Source organism: Molossus molossus, unplaced genomic scaffold (assembly GCF_014108415.1).
Source record: "Molossus molossus isolate mMolMol1 unplaced genomic scaffold, mMolMol1.p scaffold_m16_p_7, whole genome shotgun sequence".
Taxonomy (NCBI): Eukaryota; Metazoa; Chordata; class Mammalia; order Chiroptera; family Molossidae; genus Molossus; species Molossus molossus.
This window is the reverse complement of record NW_023425401.1, coordinates 11,567,234-11,587,751: the sequence shown is the minus strand read 5'-3', so window position 1 is coordinate 11,587,751 and position 20,518 is coordinate 11,567,234. Positions and strand designations below refer to the sequence as shown.

The 20,518-nt window shown below is 44.5% G+C and overlaps 1 protein-coding gene across 2 annotated transcripts in view; it reads left to right on the top strand.

Moving 5' to 3' along the window:
• CHN2 (chimerin 2) overlaps positions 1–20,518 on the top strand; it is a 247,693-nt gene that overhangs the window by 129,612 nt on the left and 97,563 nt on the right. For both annotated transcript variants that reach the window (XM_036246651.1, XM_036246652.1), the window contains exons 2-3: positions 5,633–5,671; positions 14,558–14,613. In XM_036246651.1, coding sequence (XP_036102544.1) covers positions 5,633–5,671; positions 14,558–14,613 — 95 coding nt within the window. The remainder of the gene's footprint in view (positions 1–5,632; positions 5,672–14,557; positions 14,614–20,518) is intronic.

Sequence of the window (20,518 nt, the reverse complement as noted above, 5' to 3'; positions counted from 1 at the left end):
GATGCCAAAGAAATATTATTCAGTTCAAAAGCAAATTACAGAACAGTATCTATACAATTATGAGGCCATTTTGACAAATTTTTATGCTAGCCTTTTTATAGGGTACGATCTGGGAGGATTCACATAAATCTATTAATGTGAATACATTTTTTTAGTTGGGCTTTTTCTGTTTTTCAACATTTAGTGCATCTTTTATGTTTAGCAAAAACAGTAGAGAAAGCAAATTATGTTTGTGATGTTCTTGATCTTTGTTATGCTCTGAATGACACGTACGCACTATTGCCCCTTCTGTCCTCCCTTCGGGTCTCAGACACAAGAGAGCTTTTTCATGTCCTAGCCCCGGAATTTTTTTTTATATATACATTTTATTATTATTATTATTATTGATTTTAGAGAGAGAGGAAGGGAGAGGGAGAGAGAGATAGAAACCTTGACGAGGGAGAACATCGATTGGCCGCCTCTTGCATGCCCCCCACTAGGGATTTGGCCCACAACCTGGGCATGTGCCCTGACTGGGAATCGAACCGGCGACCTCTTGGTGCAGGGTCAGTGCTCAAGCCCTGAGCCACACTGGCAGGGCCTGATCCCAGAATTCTTCATCCTGCCCCACAGTTCAGAAAAGCAACTCTGTCTTCTCAGGGCTTATACTTCAGGACATAGGGTTTGCTCAGATTGCTTCCAAGTTTCTACCTGAACTTAATTTTTAGTTTTATATGTTCAGATTCTTTATGGATTATTATATTTGAGTGGACTTAGTACCCATTTCTGTAAAGTTCTGATCATTTTCTAAGCTTCTCTGTCTGTTTTCTCCTTTCCTCTTCTTTGATGAGAGGAGATACCTGCTCCCCAGCCTGCTTAGACTTTCTCGTTACCGTTTATGTCACAGAATTTGAAAAAGAGAACGGACCATGGCATCTGTACAGAAGTCAACCCCTGTCTCTGTCTCCTGGCTCTTCCCGCGCTAACACTGCACGCACTGCGTGTGTTACTGTAACCATTATTTTTGTTGGGTGTTTTTCCTCTTTATTGTAAAGGTGGTGATTTACTTAGTCAACATGTTAAGAGAAAAGACAAGAAACCACCTAGCACTGCCATTAACTTATTTCTCATTCATTTTATTTTTTATACAAATAGTATAAACAGAAAAATTTTAAATGCAGGTGAGCAAAGAAGAAAAAGTAGAATTCACTTCTGTTTTCTCAGCCGGGTATAGCAACTGTTAATAATTCAGTTTATAGCCTCGTAGATCATTTCTATGTATGTAAATATTTATCTTTTCTTAAAAATGGGATTATATTTAATTGATTGTTTTGTAATTTGATTTGTTTAATACTTAACGTAGCATGAATATTTTCTATGCCATTAGAGTTTGATAATATAAATAGCAAATATAGTTTACTACATACCAGACACCAGACTATTTTTTATATATTAACCCATTTTATCCTCACAACATGCTATATGTTGGGTGGTTTTATTACTCCCATTTTATAGGTAAAAAACTGAGGCATGAGGAGATGAGATAAACTAAGGTCACACAGCTAGTGAGTGACCGAGCTCGGTTTTGAACCAAGACAGTCTAGTCCAGAGGCCATGCTCTCGACCACACGCTCTGATCCACACCATCATTGTCATAGCTATAGTATATGATCATTTATCCAACCATCGTTACACACAAAGCAGCATGAATAGCTTGTTCATATGTTCATCTTTGTTCACGCGTTCACTGACAACCTTAGGTTGAATTCCCGTGAACGGAATCGCTAAGTCAAAGAGTTTATATATTTTTTAGAGTTTGGATACACAGTAGTCAATATTTGTAAGCACTGTCTTTTCTAAGCCTTTTTTAACCCTTATCATTCATTGTTTCTTTCACAAAATGCATGACTGTCTTCTGGACTCGATCATTTTTTTCTTAGAACATGGAGCTTCTATTCCACCTCCTCTCCCTTCCTTCGGCATTATACCCATTTCTCTCAACTGTTTGACAAAATAAAGCCCTTTCCGAACGCATCAGGCCTGACACTGTCAATAATCCCAGTGTCTTGTACCTCCTGGACTTTCGCCATCAGATGAGTGTATAAGCAAAGATGGATGCTGTTAATTTGACTTGATGTCAATTTTCTACGCTATTAATTCTCTTGTTTTCCTCTCCATTTTATTTTTTCTTTTAAGCTTCACAAGAAGTGAACAAATCTGTCATATATTTTTTTTCTTGATTTCAATATATGTAAATGAGGTGGCCCGCCTGGCAAAGATGCCGAATATGTCAGAGGCCTGGAGGGCTGAGCTCCCTACTCTGGTTTTTATGACCTTGAGAAAGCCACTTAATTGACTGCACTTTATTTTCCTTATTTGCCAAATGAGGAAGGTGGACTAAATGACCCAGAAAACCAAATCCAGATTTTTTTTTTTTAAGTGTCAGGCTATCCACGAGTATACTAGATTTCTGAAAAATTTTGTGTGAAATCATGGCAAATGCGCATGTGTGTGAGGCAGTGTTGGAGGCAGCTATAGATTTGTTTCAACATATTAAAACTATTTTGTGCCTTGTCTCTGGACCAAGGCCTCCTAACAGTGCACTTCAGTGGTTTGGGAAACGTGTCTCTGAGACCAAGGTAATTATAGTTGTTCCACTGAAGCATGACCAATGGCCTCTCACTCTGATTTCTTTTATGGGAAAGAAAATCCTTCCATGACAACAGCACTGGAACTAATTACAGGCTCCAGATCTGGGGGCGAGAACAGAGATAATCACTGGCTGTGGTCAAGGGAGAGAAGGCAAGAGCATGAACCCACTTAGGAAGAGCCGGGACAGGGTGATGTAATAATGACAACATTCGTGGGACTTCACTGAGAACTTGCTATTTGCCAGGTGCTGTCCCAAGAACTTTATATACATCATCATCACGCTGAATTCCCACAATAACCCTAAGAGAAAGGTCATGGGGCAGGTACTTGTATTTTTTCTGTTTTGTGAAGATGAGTTTTGGGAGGCTCTTAAAAGAAGCTAAGTAACCGCTCCAAGTCAGTTGTCAGAGGTAAGATGTGAACCGGAAAGCTTTTTCATTTATTTAATACACACATTTTGAGTGACTGGTTTATGCCAGGCGCCCTCCCGGTGATGCACAGGCCAACTTCTGCTCACGTGAAATTCGGCTAATAGTGGGATGAGACCAGTGATAATAAGACAACACATCAGTAAGGAATTTCAGATGGTGATAAGTGCTATGACGGGGAGGAGGTGGGGTTGAGGGAAGGCTACTTTACACAGATTGACAGGGAAGGCCCCCCAGAGGTGACATTTGAGCTGAGCCCTACACAATGGAGCATGTCAGCCATGCAGAGCCCTACTAGAGAGCCTTTGACCTGGAGGGCCCACACGAGCAGAGGCGGGGGCTCAGGAGAGCTTGTCTTACAGAAACAGAGAAGGGCAGTGTGGTTGGATGACAAATGAAGAAGGGGGACATGTCGCGATGGAGTCAAGAGGTGGACCGAGACCAGATGACACGGGGCCACAGGATGCTACTCCAAATGCAGAGGGAAGACAGTGGGCAGTTCAGCAGGGGCCTATATTCTCCAGTCTCTATCGGCGGCTTTCTTCACTCTGATGTGTCGCCAATGAGGAGAAACTGGAACGTGATCAATTGTTTACATACAGGGCAGCCTAAATGAAAGTTAGAAAGTTCAGAGCCAGTGTTTCAGATGAAGCAAAAGTCTAGGTTTTTCACAGAACAACAAGACTGTAATGGACAGTGATGGGTCATCTGATGTGAGCTTCTGACTTTAGGTAAGGAGACCTTAGGAAATCCAAGCTGAGCATCTGAACTGTATTTTAAACCTGCATAGAGGAGACTACTTCTTTGGGAGAACTTTCCTCAAAATGCAGAAAGTTTCACTCTAGGTTTTGACCATTCTTGACCATTCTTGGTTAGGGGTTGTACTTGCCTCATGGAATAAACGCAATATAACAAGACATTTCAGCTTTGGGTAAATGACACCTCAGGGACTTACATCTATGCAATTTGGGGTGTGTGTGTGTTCGTCTTTATCTTTGGAAAAAGTTTTCGAAGGTGTCATCAATATTAACATATAAGATCTGGCTTTCTGGTAAGGTGACATTGTATAAATTGTTCTAGACTTTTATTGTAAACTTGGCAACTTAATTTTTTTGACTGTTCTTTATAAACACTCATGTTAACCCATTAACATTGGTTTATGTAACATAGGATGAGATTAATTGCTTTTATAGGTTAAAAGCTCACTATTTTAAGATATGGTTCTCTAACTTTAACTGAAGTGTTAAGAGTTTTGTTTTGGCTCAGCAAACTAAGTTTGAATAACAACCTAAACCCTCACGAGTACACAGTATTTGTGCACGCACGAGTGTGTGTGTGTGTGTGTGTGTGTGTGTGTGTGTGGCTGACTCCCCATCAGTAGGTTTCTGATGGTGCAGGCCTAACAGTACAGTGCAGATTAATTTGAATGAAACCACCTTTGGAGGCATTTAGTTGCCTCTGTGATAGGTTGAGCCCCAGAGAGAAGATATTAATTGTGGAAGAATTTAATTTAAGCTAGACATGTGTCATTGAGTGGGATTTGGGAACGCTCATCATTTTGAGTTAGGTTTTATTTATAAGTAACTTATTTGTCTCTCAGGAGGGGAAATATTCCTCCTACTATCTTAGGCCCGAGGGTGGAGAGTTCTGTTCCTTTGCTGGTGTGACAGCAGCGCGGGACAGGGACAGCGAGAGGGCGGCTGGCGGAGGCAGAGCGTCCGTGCAGGTGCTGAACGAGAGCGCACCTGAGGTTCCCGGCTCCACCGCGTGTCCACCGTGTGTGCCGGCAGAGGTGTTGCCCTCGGGCTGTTCGAGCTGGAGCAGGTCTCATGGGGCCTGAGCTGGGAGCCCGGAGGACTCTAATAATTCCGTCACAATTAGAAATTCAGCTGTCAGCCCCCTGGGACTGTCAAGTCAACGGAAAAGAGATTGTCTACCATTGTCTGTCTTTTAAGTTGATGAATAACAATTTCATCCGCTCGCTCTGACACTTCTGACGCAGAGAGGTTTCGGCAATGCCCGACGTCAGGGACTGGAGCGAGGAGAGCACGCGATTCCCACGGAATCGCCCGTGTCTCCGCTGTCAGAACCAGTCTGCTCGGCCTGGCGGAGCTGCAAGGCCTCCCAGGCCTAATATCTCACACACTTGCCACTTTGCGCCTGGCCCTCGACTCGTAATAAATGGGCTCAAGGTCTGATTGGAAACTGAGATAAATTATACGTTTATTACGCCAAGTTAAGTCAACAGTGTTTGAAAGGATTACTGGAGGGTACAATCAAGTTAATTGCTTTAAAAATCTCTTTTGATTTACTGGGCTCTATGAAAATGGTTAAGCAATTGATTCGGCCGTGGAAAGTGATCTGAAGAAGGTGGCGTTGGGTCCCCGGGGTTGCCTTGCACATTTCGTCCCTTGCACATTTCGTCCCTGGCATCTGGAACTGTCCCGAGATGCCCGGAGGGGCCCCGAGACCGAATGCAAACTCTGCTGACAGACTGTTGTTCCTCCACAGGAGACACATGTTGACAGTTTGATGGTCAGGCTGACGGATGGGTTTCTTTCTTTTTATTCTAGATGCTGAAGAATACCAGCCTCCAATATGGAAATCGTACCGTGAGTACCTGAAATGCGAATCTCCCCGAAGTCTTTAGCAGGCCCGCCTGGGAGCCGTCCTGGCCGTTGGCTTCGTGCACACACAGTCCGGTCTCACGGCACTGAAACCGAACCTCTGTTCTTCCACTAAGGAGAGGCATTGGCCAGAGAGGTCTGCAAAGCGCTCTGCCCTGCCCAGGGCCCCCGAGAGCCAGCTGCCAGACCCACTCCGGGAATGCTTAGAAGAAAAAGATGCCTTTGATTAGGGCTTTCTTTCCTTTCTTCTTTTTTTATTCTTCCCCCCTCCCCCACGGTTGGTCTGCAAGGGAAAATGTGTTGAGTTCCTTGAATTATGTTCTTGGCTAATATCCTATGGCTATAAAATCCCATGACATTTAGCACAAACAAATTAACAGGTAGCAAAGAATAATGTTTGGTCACTAAGGGTGACTCCATAGAAACAGATCATTGTCCGATCATCAGTCACCATGTAGCTTTCCCTCCTGGGGGCAAACAGTTATCTTACCTGAAGCTCGTTGTCTCGTTCCGAATATCACCTACCTGGCTAAGTACTTCTCCAGTTAGAGACACCCAGAGTGTGGTAGGTGGAAGCCTACTGTGCGGAGAACCAGGGGGCACAGGTTCTCATTCTGCTTCTCGACAGCAATAAGAAAATAATTATGACTGTTGTTATCGATGTTGCTGCTGTTCCTGCTGCCCATAGAGACCAGCCGTGGGCCCGCAGTGCACTAGCTACGTGCCTGAACTCTCACATTCCCACTGCAGCCCTGAGCCAGGGTGCCAGTAGTATCCCTCTCTCATTCATGCACGGGAACCACAGCTCAGGGAGGTTCTGTAACTCGGCAAAGCTTTTACAAAAAGCCGTGGAGAGGCCTTCAGATTGGAACCCAGGAGCTAGCCTGTCCCGCAGCCTGCCAGTTTCCAAGACTTTTTCCTTTCTTTTTCAAATCTTATACATAAGTGCATATATAAATACATATAAGCATACACCAGACACATATATGCATATACTTATGTACGTATGTATTTGTTCCAAGGCAACACAGAGCTACATAAAAGATAAACATCACAGAAATACATAGAGCTGAGAGTACAAATTTCCTATCATCCATAAAACTACCCTCTCCCCCTAGTCTACTGCTCTTAACCAGTAAGTATCCCTTATCCCTCCAAGTATTTAAAATACGCATGCCCAGTATGAAGGCATTTTTGTTGCTGTTGCTTCCCTTTGTAAAAACAGGTTTATGCTATACTTGGTGTCCTTCAACTTGCTTGTTTCACGTCACAAATATCTTGTCTTATCTTTGCGTGTCAGCATATGTACAGGCATCTCATTCTTTATTACATGAGTCTGTTCTTCCATCTGTGAAATAAAGGGCTTGTGCTGGGTCTCCAAGGGCCCTTCCCGCCCACTGTTCTGCATTCTGATCTTCTATTTTAAAAGCCAGTGCTAATGACTTAGTAATTGGGTGTTTTTGTTTGTTTGTTTCCTAATGGAGTGTGAAGTGCTCTGATAATAAATCAACAAAATATCTATAGTGAGAGGCATTGGATGCTCTGTGACTTACCAGCCTGCAGTGCTGCCTTGCATACATTAACCACCCAATAACATTTGTGGAGTGAATGCCACCGCAGAGAGCTCTACTGAAGCGAGAAGATGCCATTGGCTGTTTCATCCCACCTTTTGCTAAGAGACCTTGGGTCACCCAATGTCGCTCTGAAAAACACTTCTATGTCCTAAGGAAGCTAGAAAAGACACTAATAATTACATGTTCATAATATCAACTTTTACCTTAGTATTTTTTAAGTTGATTTTTAGATCTAACCAAGTTGGGGTTTTATTTGTTCTAGAATCATAAAACTTCAGATGCAGAAGGGGTGGTTGAGGTCATTTAATATAAAGCTAATGACATAGACGAAGCTCCTCTTTATTACACCCAATTTATAGTCATCCAGGTTCTATTTGAGGGTGTCTAGTGATGTGGGATTCCAAAACCGAAGGGAGAAGGCCATCAGCGGTGCCAATCATGGCATCAAAAACTCGTCGACCAATGGCCTACAGAGCACCGCTGAGAAAGAACTCTTTGGTTTGTCCTGGATTCGGGAATCATTTGAATTTGGGTGTTGGATCACTGATTAACTCACCTGACAACGTTATTCCCAAGCTTGTGCTATTCCATCTTATTCCCAAGGTCAGCATCCACTCAATTAGTCTTTTAGCAAACATGCAGTGGGCACCTTCTGAATGTCAAGGTACATTAGGAATCAGCAATGAATGAAATATGGTTCCTACTTTCCTCCAATTTACAGTCTAGTAAGGGAGACAGATGTAAACCACTTAACTTAAAATGCAAATGGATTTTAGTAATAATATACTCCTCTACCCCAACTTTATAGGAGAGGTTAAGTTTGCACATGGATCTTGAAGAATAAGTAGGGGAAGGAATCTGAGGGCCTAGCAGAACTTCATGAGATATGTTTTAATCTCCAAATATGTTAAAACTATAGCATTTTCTTTATCTGAAAGTCCAACAAACCTACCAGAATATGAAATGTGTTTTGTTTTAAATAACCTCTTGGCAAACACATTCTGAACCTCAGGAATCACCAAGCCTTTCTCTTTAAAATGCTCACAAACTGTCCTTTGAGAGACTAATTTTAAATATCAATGTCAGTCTCATTAGCATATTATTTATGGAATCCACATTTTCCCATCACACACATATTTTTTTAAATGCGGGCAATTATTTGGTATTTTGAAATATCTCATATAGTTACTGGTTGCAGTACATCTTTGCCATATTATAGGACTTGGTTTAAAAATTGATAGTTTTCAAACATTTTAGAAGTATATAGATATGTCTTTGTTTTCGTTCATCACCTATTGTTGGCCATAATTTTGACTTATTTGATATCAGGTTCTTATTATGAAGTATTAGCCCCAATCATGATATTTTTCCTAAAAGAATATTAGTCTCCTTCATAATGACCCACTTTAAAAAGCTGTTTTTAATACTAATTGCAATGCTCTTGGTTGCAAGTAACAGAGTAGTCCACTCATTCACATTGATTGACTTCAGCACAAAGTCCGGAGACGGGCTTCAGGGCGTGATTTGTTCCAGGCATTCAAAGAGCATTAAGAACCCCGCATGCCTCTCTTCCTTTCTCGGTCTCCTTTCCTAGGGTTGGCTCCACTATTAGTGAGCCCTTCTTTGTAATCCCAGAGAGCTGCCAATGGCATCAGGGGACCACGCTCATTACCGAGCAGTGAGCAGAGAGACAGTCGACTTTCTTCACTCCTCTAGCAGAGTGAACTGAGTCTCAGCCCTGACCTGAGTCATCAATGCTGACTCCATCGCTGTAGTCAGAGCTGGGATATGCTCCCTGCCCTAACCCAGTCAAACTCAGGAGAGATCAGTCCTGTATAATCCACGTGACTGAAACATCTGGAGTACTGTTGGAACAGGGAACAAGGAAATGGATGTTGGGAAGTCAACCACAAATGTCTGACTTAGAAATTTAGGAGAGTAAGGAACCTTAGAAATCAGCTCTCAATATTTTATATAAAGTACATCATTCATTCATTCATTCATTCATTCAACAAATGGATATTAAGTCTTAGCCTTAAAGCAGACAGTGGATTTGGAGCTGTGAGGCCACATGTATGGATAAGACTGGGTCTTGACTCAAAGAACCAAGGTGTCACATGATGCCCCGTAAGGTCCTGCCTTCTCTGCTCTCCTCCCTTTTTTAAAAGCTAATACTCTCATTTACTGGGCTGTTTCCATGAGAATAATCTTATCCCAAAGTGTCATGTATTTGCAGCCAGTCCTTAATTCTCAAAGCCAGACCCCAAAATGGTAATAAAGTACTGAGAAGAAAGCTATTGGTTTCAATTCTCAAAAAGAAAAGCTACTTTCAAGTTTGCTTAAAAAAAAAAAAGCCCACATTCTGAACTTTCAGCCAGAACTGTATGCCTTAATCAGGTAAGTTCAAAAGCCAACCACTGTGGGTATACTTTGACAGATTTTATTTTTTAAAAGGCAAATGCCAATTAAGCAGCAGGTGCTGTGGCCAACAGCTCTCGAAGGACACTCTACTGGGCAGCAGGTCAAGCAGTCATCGCTTGTGCCTGTTTTTCTAAAAAGGAGTTTGGAACCTCAAAGCCCTGTTCCACATGGCCCCTGCATCAGACTCACCTGGGGAGATATTTATGGTCACTGTTCATCAGCCTGCCCTAGATATCAGAATCAGAGGAGTGGGGATGGCGGATCTGCCATTTATCACACCCCACAGGTGCTTCTTGGGCTCACTAATGCCTGAGACCACCTCATTCCAGTGGACACAGCCTCCTCCTTGGGCTGTTCACAGTGCCATTAACAAGAAAAGGGCTCAATCCCCATGAAGACCGGACATTCTGTTGGCCAGGCAAGGTTTTCACACAACTGGTTGGAGGTGAGGTTGAGCTAAGAAGACATCGAAAGCATCTGCTATCTTCCTTAGAAAGAAGTGACTGTTAGAGGACATCTGTAGGGTCTCTTAGGAGACCGTGGGTCAGGACTGGGCTCTATCATCACCCAGGCCCCTGGCTGGACTTTAGTATTTACAGGGACTGGGCTGATTCTGTTACCCGAGGAGGGTGAGTGGAGTTTGCTTATTGAAGAAAAGGTGAAACATTCTGTCAGTGAGCTCTAGATTTATTTCTCCATCTGCTTCAGGTTTCTTGGAGAGCAGGGAATTCCCCCCCCCCCCTTTTTTTTTACCTCCACTTTCCTCAGTGACCACTCCCTACCCCACAGTCACCAAACAGTTAATTCCAGGGCTGGGAATTAGCTGGAACATACTTGGAATATTGCAGTAGAGGCAAATTCCATCATCTTGCCTCTTAGCTTATAGAATCACCCAAGAATAACATACAGTATTTTATTTTGCTTGTGAAATGTATTTGTTGAACAAAGAACATTCTAGAAATGTCTCTTGAAGACTATATGGCCTTTCAGTTTTATGAAATGTTCCTCAGAGACTTTTCTCACGGATGCTTGTTTTGCTGTAGCTAACCTGGAAAACAAGGGATGGAGGCCCTCCCCCGAAGCTAAGCTAGGTTTTAGGGCCCCATTATTTTATATGGCAGCCATTGCCATTGGCAGCCGTCTCATTGTCTCTAGAGAGACACATAATCCAGACGGCAGCCGGGCTTCTTGCCTATTTGTCGATTTCTGTTGGTTAGAACATCGCTGAGCAGACCTTGTGGGTCCTGAGATTTGCTCACTGAGACACACCGATTGGTTAATAATTATGCTGCTCAGGGACCAGGAAGCAGACATGGCATCCCTGGACTAACGGGTTTGCAGGGACCCCCTTAAAATCGCCCTGGGTTTGGACTATTTCTCGTCGTGAGACTGGTGAGCTACAGTATTCTTCTTTATTACATCTCCGGGGCTCCCTAGAGGACACAGCTACGGGCTTTGCCCGTTGACACAGGAGAGGAACTGTCCAGAATGCTCCTCTGCCGTAACCTGTGTGATTGTTCATGACGTCTCAATCTCTCATTCATAAAGTTTGTCATCAAGCCCTGTCGGTCCTCCTGTGCAATCAACTCACCTTCCCATCGGCATTCTGACCAGTGTTGGCATAATTCACACTTTCACCGTCTCCTGTGTGTCCACCTAAAATACTGTTCTCTCTCACTTCCCGGCCTCCATGGTCCCCACTCCGGTCCTTCCTTCAGTGAGGCACAGGGCAGTGGCCCGCACTCCGGGCTGTACATGGGAATCTCCCACACGGCTTTAAAAAGAACATGTCAGGGCCCCTTGCCAGACTGGCAGAGTGAGCATCTCCAGGGACGACGGATTCTGGGAATCTGTATTTTTATAACAGCTCCTTGGAGATTCTAATGCAAGCAGCCCCACTTGGGACCCCTCCACTCTCCACTTTAGGGACAAGCTAGGGAGGCTAAAAGAATACAGACCTTTAAATCTGCAAATTGGCCTTTAATTTTTTACTTCTTCATATCTGTGTGAACTTGAGCTCGGTCAAAGCTTGGCATATTTCCTACTTTATCAGTGAGAAGGCAATAGCAGTTATCTTGGGAGTTTGTTAGGAAGATCAAATGAGAACATACGGATAAAGGTGTCTAGCATGTAGCAGGTGTCTGGAAGATGGCAGCCTCCAGTATGCTGAATAATCTTATTATCATTGTCATTATTCAGAAACAGGTCAGGTCATGTCACCTCCCTGCTCAAAATACGTCACTGCCGCCCCCTTGCAGACAGAAGATCAGCCATGCTCCGTAGTGTGACCTTCAAGGTTCCGTTCCATGTGGCCTCCCCCACATCTACCCAGGCTGGTGCAACAGACGCACAGGACTCTCACTGACCAATCAGCACGTCATTCCCTTTCCCTTCCGGGGCTCTTTCCCCCACCCATCACCCCTTCTCTGTTCTCTGACCCTTCAAGGAGAGCTCCATGCCTCTCCCTCATTAGAGTGCTTAGCCCACTCTGGTTCTGTTTGCCCACATACCCCTCCCTCACTGGGTCAGTCTCCTTGAAGGCCTGGGTACAGTTCATTTGTTCACCAAATTGCAGTGAGCATCTTCTGGGTGCCACGTACTTCTCTAGGTCCTGGGGCACCCCAGGGAACAGAGTAAAGCCCCTGCCCTCAAAGAGCTTACCTTGTCGTCAAGGGAGACAAAATGCAAAATAAGGCGTGTTGATGGCGATGTGTACTGTGAAGAAACATGAAACAGTATAAAGGAGCAGAGTGATGGGATGGAATTATATCCCCAATTCAGGAAGACCTGAATGAAGGGAGAGGGGAAGCCATATAGATATCTTGGGAAGGAGCAATCTAGGTGGAGAAAATACCAAGTGCAAAGGCCCCGAGGCCTAAGAAAAATAAACCAGTGCTGTGGAATAAAAAAGATACATTTAGCTGGATGCCCTGGGACAAATATTTAATTTCCTTACTAAATTATGAGAATGGCAGTGATATAGTGTTCTTTTTTTTTTTTTTCTGAGTTCTTGGGAAGATTTAATAACATATTGTTCCTGGCACATGGCAGGCACTCAGCATGCTGGTCCCTGTCTCTTCTCCCTTCCGCTCCATTCATCCTCAAAGCCTCCCCAATGGGGGCTGTGGTTCCAGGCCCGTGGCAGATGTTCACGTGTTTTCCGATAGGACTTGCAAAGGCACACCTAGCTAAAAAGCCTCCCTTGTCACCCTTGTACTTCCTGTGTGACCTCCAAGGGGGGCGTTAAAAATGGTGTCCACGAAGCTGGTCCAGCCAAGCCCCCGTGTGCCACTAACTGTTGGCTTCAAGAGGCTTTGACAGTGGAAGAGAAGAAGGCAGAGGACTGTCTGGATTGGTTTCTGCGATTTCCCTGAGCTCTAAACCTCTGCGATTCTAGGAACTGGCCCCTTTGGTTCTCATTACACTCATCCTAGCAGCATCCCAGTAACCAGCAGCTGGTAGGTGTTAGGGCTGATTCAGGGGAATACAGGAGCCTCTCTCACAATCTAAGGGGAACCTGGGCCCTACTGGGACAGTCAGCGGCCTGTCCACTGTTAGTTCTCCGTCTTTAGCTGATTCCTCCCTGTGTTCCCTCTTTGACAAGGGCCCTCTCTGACTCTCTCCATACACGGGTGACACCAGCATTATCATTAGTGAGGGGCAACCTAAGCTCAGAAATGTGGCACCTGAACATCTAAAAGGGGGTTAGGTAGGTTCCTCTCGGTGCTGAAGCTGGATCGTCTACATTTAATTAGGCAAGAAAGTAACCACACTGAGCTGAAGGCTTTGGGAGCCATAATTACAAAACACCCTTCCATTCTGTTCCTCTTCCCACATAATCATCTGCCCTTCAGTTAAATTTTCTTTTTTTGTTTTGAAACCTAAGACTACATCAGGAATGTTGCTCATGTTATTACACTTTCTAGGCTTTCTATGATTAAGTTTTTAACTTTTCTAAGATGTATTCCATTTAAAATTAATTCTTCATTCTCAAGATTCTGAAGATGACACCAACTATGTTTTCAGGTTCTGTTTTCATGGAAGTAGAACCCATGCTAGGTACCTGCATGGGGTAGCTTCCCTCTAAGGGAAATAACCAGACTAGCTGAGCAGCAGAAATCCATTTGTTATAGTCCGGGGAAAAAATCACAAAGAGTAGTCTGATCAATTGTATTTTTCTATTTAATCACCTGCTTTCCTCCTTGCCCAAGCCTGAAAGTCTGTCTTTAAAGCAGGCTCTAAGAGAGTTGTTATTATTTAAGATATGAAAGGGAAGGGCCCAAGGAAAAGGGATGACAATGGGCGGGAGACAGTCACAGACGAGAGTCCGTGGTGCTAGGCAGGGCAGAAACGAAACTCGTGAAAAAAACAATGACCTGGGGTTCCTTTCACTCACACCGACCAGTTGTGTCTTTGTACATAAGTGACATCGCAGAGAAAGACGCTCCTTTCTAAGGCCAGCCTTTTTCCTCGGTCTGTGAGGAGGCCCCGCATTTAAATTCAGGATCCTATTATTCTATCTTCCTACTTAGATGCTCACAAGTAGAATTTCATCTTTAAAACAGTCACAGGAATTTTAGTCGCTCTCTAGTCTTCCAAGAAAGCCATAAAATGAGCAATGCCAGTAACAATTAGGAAAGTAAATTGGCCTTATAAGAATAAAAAAATCAATTTTGCCAGTTTACATTCACAGTGGCTAATTTCCATATAAATGATCTGACTTCATTCCGTCTAAAAATGGGCCTGTCTTCTCTTTGTTGTTTGTTTGAAATATTTGCCATGTTGGGGATATACTTAGGTGGAACTGTTTGAAGGCTTGGTGGTATGTGTTGCATTTTCTAATTATAATTAACTTTGTTGTTGTTGTTTTTGGCAGTGTATCAGTTACAGCAAGAGGCCCCTCGTCCCAAGAGGATCATTTGTCCGGGGGAGGTCAGTACTCAGCTCTTTCCAATACACCTTGTTAAACATGATGAATTGTCACACTAGGTTGCTATTGGAGGGCTTTCGGGTTTCCTGGGAGTTGATTTCTATTAACGTTTGTTACAGTGTCACCACATTTAACATCTTAACCTATATTCTGAAGACAGGTGTTATTTTAAAAAGACTAACTCACTTGGTATCAAATGTCTCCTGTTTTTAACCATTGTAGAGGCAGCCTCCTTTGTAAACCCCCCAAAATATGGATTGTGGTTGTTTTCCTTGTTCCTGCTACTTTGATTGTTTTATCATTTTTTAAATTATGAATGCTTCCAGCACAGAAAAGACAGAGAATGATAAATCTCTGGGTACTCTCAACCCATATTTAGCAAAGCTTTATACTTTGTTATACTGACTTGACGTTTTGAAAAGATCTCTACAAGAAAAGTGACTGTGGTTTTATTCTTGGTGATAAGCTTGAACAATATGTTGACTCATAAAAATGCTGACCAGCCCCCAGAAGTCTCCCTGGGTCTCATTCACTAATCAGTCTCTTATCATCTGGGATGGCAGCAGGGTCTGAAAGGCAAGGCTCAGACTTTATTTTCTGTTTTCATACCGACCAGTTTCTTTAATAGCTAAACTAATATCCTTCAAACAAAGGCCATGGGTCCTTGCTTATTTTTATTATTGTGACTTTGATTAAATATAGAGCAGCAGATATCTTTAAAAGGGTCACATCCCTTATGCAGGGTTGGGTGGAGGGCTCCAATTCCAACACTCTTGAAATTCATTCTTGAACATCAGTTCTTGGCAGCAGACTGGCCCGATCTGGTTTTGAACCTGTCTCAGACTTAGGTACCCACACCCAGAGCCAAATTTCACTGGTTAATAAATGTTTCTACAGAAGATTTTACTTCTGTTGAAGGGCACTAAAATTCATTAGGTAGTCTGAATGTTAATGTAGAATAAACATTCTCATCTAACAAATACAGCGTGAGGGGAGAAAATATCTGACCCTTGAGAAAATCCTCAGAATGAAGTTGTATCTTTGTCTGGTAGTCTGACCCTGTCCTGTGACTCACCCTGCTGACTATTGGCCTTTGGTTATTCACTCATATCCAAATAAGAAAAGAAGAGGATAAACACAAAAGTTTTAATGAGATGCTTTAAATAGGGTATTTGGGGGGAGAATTAAGAAACAAGTTGTTGCCCTGGCCAGTTTGGCTCAGCGGTTAGAGCGTCGGCCTGCGGTCCAGAGAGACCCGGGTTCAGTTCCCGCTAAGGGCACATACTTCAGTTGCAGTTTGTCCCCGGCCCTGGTTGGTCGTGCGGGTGGCAGCCACTCGATGTGTCCCTTCACGTCGATGTTTCTCACTCTCTCTCTCCCTTCCTCTCTCTCCCTCCCACTCTATCTCTACAAAAAATGGAAAAATATCCTCGGGTGAGGATAAAAAAAAAAAAAAAAAAGAAACAAGTTGTTAAAAATGTCTTCAGTCCTACTTTACATTTAGTATTTCTCCATCAGAAAAAAATATAACCATGTGTAGGAACTCGAGGAGCTTAAACATCTCCCTGAAAAGAGTGTTTGTACATTTACTAGAGAGCTAAGGACTGTTCCTGGGAGTATAAATAAAACGTCCTCAGGCAAGTTGGGGTATTTACGAAATCCAGAGGGTAGCGTAAATGTGCATTTGTTCATTTATTCCACAGAGATGTATGGACAGCCTACTCTGTTCTGACTTTGATCTAGGTGCTGGGAATGCAGCAAAGACTTGGCTATCGGTACTCTGAGTGTTGTATCAAAAAGGAGTGTAATTGCAATGTGTGTAGTAAAGATATATTTAAGATTTTACCTCCGTGTGCGTGCGTGTGTGTGTGTGTGTGAGAGAGAGAGAGAGAGAGAGAGAGACGGGAGGAGGGAGAGAGAGGGAGAGAGCGATCACTTCCTCGTTTCTCAGAATCCTGGGAACCGTCAGTGGTCCTATGAGCAGGTGTGATGTTACAGTGGAGATGGGTGGGTTCAGACTAGCTTCACAGAAGCTCTTCCTCGGGTTCAGTGGAAACTTCAGACATCAGTGGGCTGAGGGTCCAGCTCGCCTCCCTTAGGGGATGCACTTGCGTTCGCAGGAAAGGCGACCGACGCCCAGCAGAGCCGAGCTGAGCGCCACAGCTAATGGACAAGGTGTGTGTGCAGCCTTTATATTCTCTTGTCTGCCTTTTAAACCCAGCTCTTCACCTTCTGACCTTTATCAGTGCTGTTCGTTAACTCGTTAGGCCTGGTTGATGCTGGATTCGTAGGTAGCTTGCCTCTCGCAACTCCATATCCTGTTTCTGCGAGGAATATCCTGTTTCTGCGAGGAAACCGACCCTGAAATGCGGATTCATCAGCTGCATTTCCTCGGCAGGCAGCAGGGGGCCCATCCAGCCAGGCTGGTGTCCTGTGATACAGGGTGGAGTGTTCTAGAACAGGCACGGCTTAGATGAGAGCCTGCAGGAGTGGCTTCACTTCCCTTTGTCCACCTGCACGACATTAACTGCACGCAATTCCTGCCCCGCGTGCTCGGCCTCCCAGGACGTGGCCCCCGTCCGGCCAAGGCATGACCTCCCCTTGCGCGTTGGTGAAACCATTGACCCTGCTGCAGCCGGGGTTTGAGCAAACGGCTCCCTGCCTGGTGACACACCTGCCTGCTCGGGGACGTGCCTAATGAAGACAGAAAGCCTTTCGGCTGGAGTGTGTGGCCAGAGACCGAAGCTTTATTAACACATTTCCATAAAGCCATAAAGGTTACTTCTTTCGAGCAACGAGTTAGGATTTTTCCATTTCTTTGCCATCTCACCCCTTAGCTAGCTATGAAGAGCCCAGGTTTTTCTCTCATCCACGGTCCTGCTCCCGCCTTCATCCTCAGCCCCTCTCCCGGCCCTGGCGAGCTGCCCAGCTCTGCCGCTCCAGCACACCCAGCCTCTCGCTTCTCTGCTCGCTAAGAACGTCTCTGGGTGGGATCCTCCCGGTGGACGTGAGAAATACCCACACTAGGGCCAACTGAGCCTGCAATCACAGAGATGTGGACACTGTCACTGCAGGGCACAGACACCAGCCAGCCTGACTTGAATGCTTGGTGGCTGTCAACAGCTACCAAGCGCCTAGTGGACTCCACTGGGGAACTAGGTGAGTCAGGGCACAGACTGATTCAGGAGGCAGAACCCAACGAGCTCCGCAGACCCAGGCAGGGGAGCCGCAGAGCCGGCAGGCCGTGTTCTGAATCCTTGCTCCAGCCGTTTCCAGGCCGCTGACTGGGAGCCAAGCACTTAGTGTCTCCAGGGGAGGAAGATCCACCCTGAGGGCAGACACTGAGTTTGGAGGGTGGCCTACATGGACTATAAGCATCGAGTGTCAGAATGACACCCGGCACCCAACAGGTCCTCAGTGCTCATGATTCATGGCAGTCAGAATTCAGACACCGTCATTAGGGACAGAGTCAGAGCAGTGACAGTATTTTCTGAACGTGACGGCAAAAAGGCAGTGACCAAGAACAAAGCAAGATGCCTGGGCCTGGCCTCCAGTCACCGGGAGAAAAGATGCTGAGGATGGGGAACAGCAGGTACACGCAGCTGGACACCAGCCCTGGTGCCAGTTCAGCAAGCTAGGGTCAGATCACTGCTTTCTTGAGATTCGTCGCTGAAAATTAACATCTATTGAGCATTCGGGGCACCTGGTACTCTCCTGGCGCTTCCCGAGTGCTCCCTGCCAAGAGATTCAGAACCTCTTCCCCTTTCATCAGTGAGCAGTCAGTCATTTCATAAGCATTTATCAATTACCACTGTGTGTCTGGGTGGTCTGCCAGGAACTCTGCAGAACATTGACTCCCAAGTTGATATCTCTACCTAAGACCTCTCCCCTGGGCTCGGGCACCTACTCCTTCTGTCTACCTGACCTCGTCATGGAGCTGCCCCCAGGCCGTCGCTAGCCTGATGTTCAGCATAGAACAGGACCTACCCCATTAAATGGCTCCTAACTTCAGAACCCTCCCCCTCCCCCTTTTCTCTTAGCAGTCATCAGATTTGCCTCCAGGTAGTTCTTGCGTTGGCCACTCTTCTCCATCTGTGACTGTCCTGTGGTTTGGGCCATTATTGTTTCTGGCCTGGATTATTGCAGGTCAGCAGTCTCTTGCCTTATCTCTCTGCTTTGACTCTTAGTACTTTCCCTGTAGCCCACATATACCAAGCAGGAGCCCAAATCATCATTATTAAATATAAGTCCAACCGTTTCTCTAAAAAGCAGTTGCCATTGCTCTTTAAACAAAAGCAAGGCTTCATGCGGTACCCGTGAGCCGCCGTGAGCTCCCGCCTTTGTCACTGCTGCGTCTGTTCCGTTCTTCTAATGTGCTGCCTGCCAGACCCACTAGCTTGGCTCTTACTCATCAAACAAACCACAGTGCTGCTACCTCAGGGCCTTTGCATTTGCTCTTGGCCTGGAATTCCGTTGCCCAGTTTTCTGCCTGTCCAAATTTCGTATCAAATTCCACCTAAGAACAGAAGCCCTGCCCAGACTCCAGAAAAGTTAACATACAGATCTCCTTTGTCACATCGTCCTGCGTATTTTTCTTATACTACTTAATACACTTTCTAATATACTTTCTTGCCATATTTCATCGTTTACTTGTTGCTTGTACGTCTCCCTTCAGGAGAATACAAGCTCCAGAGTCTTCATCATTCCTAATCACAGGTACTTCCTTCCCTCGTACTGAGCACAGTGCCAGGCAGCAGTGCGCAATCCGCGTGGTAAAATTATATGGAAATATGAAGGAAAAAAAGGATAGAGACCGCTAACATCCAAAATTTAGAATTCTCAAACCATTACAATAACAGATCAGATGGACTCAATGCTGTTATTGGGCGAGTGAATTGGGCTTTGGGCAGATAAACTTTTTACTTAAACACAGACTCATACTTTTCCCTGGAATATTCCAGATTTCTGTTTGGCCTTTTGGGGAGGCCAAATGTCAAGATTCATTTGCATGCCTAATGTAAAGTCAAGTTCCACTAGAGCTCCCTAAAGCAAACACAATAGGAGAAATTCTTCTGTGACTGGTATATGATTTGGTATCATTTGCCTTTCTTATTGGAAATTGCTGTAGCGAACATCATAAAAAGCAATTTCAAAAAGGAGAAATAAATTGCGTGCGATGATTTTCAGTCATTCTCTGCATTATACAGCCTCACTTGTCTGCCCCCTCACCGTAGCATAATCTACTTTGGACATTCTTTCAATGCAGAAGTGAGCTGTAGCGTTCATGAGCAGAAGCAGCATGTTCTCTTGATTGTCAGAGGTCAGGCAGGTACAGGGGCCTATCTTCAGTTGCAGTGATATCTTATTTTACCTCCTACTGAATTGTATTCGCTTTTTAAATACCATTTAAAATGCTCCCCCTTCCTGTGCATTTTCTGTAGTTTTTGGTTTTCCTAAATATCTGCCCACTTCGCTTTCTTCTTCTTTTCCTTGTAAAAACTGTTCTTTCAAGCCTTTGAGAGCATTCCATTTTATCATCACGCTCTAAGAATGCTGATTTGCCAAACCTAGACTCCGGGCCGTGTAGTCATGTAGCTTTAGGCATGTCTGGGACATCTTTTTCTTTTTTTTAATCCTCACCCAAGAATATTTTTCCGTTGATTTTTAAGGACAGTGGAAGGGAGGGAGGGAGGGAAGGAGAAAGAGAGAGAAAAAAAGCATCGATGTGAGAGAGAGACGTTAATTGATTGCCTCTTGCACATGCCCCAACCAGGCCTGGGAATCTAACCTGCAACCCAGGTATGTGCCTTAAACCAGGAATTGAACCCGTGAGCCTTCAGTGCTCGGATTTATGCTCTAACCATTGAGCTACACCAGCTAGGGCTAGAGAGATCTTAAAAAGCCATG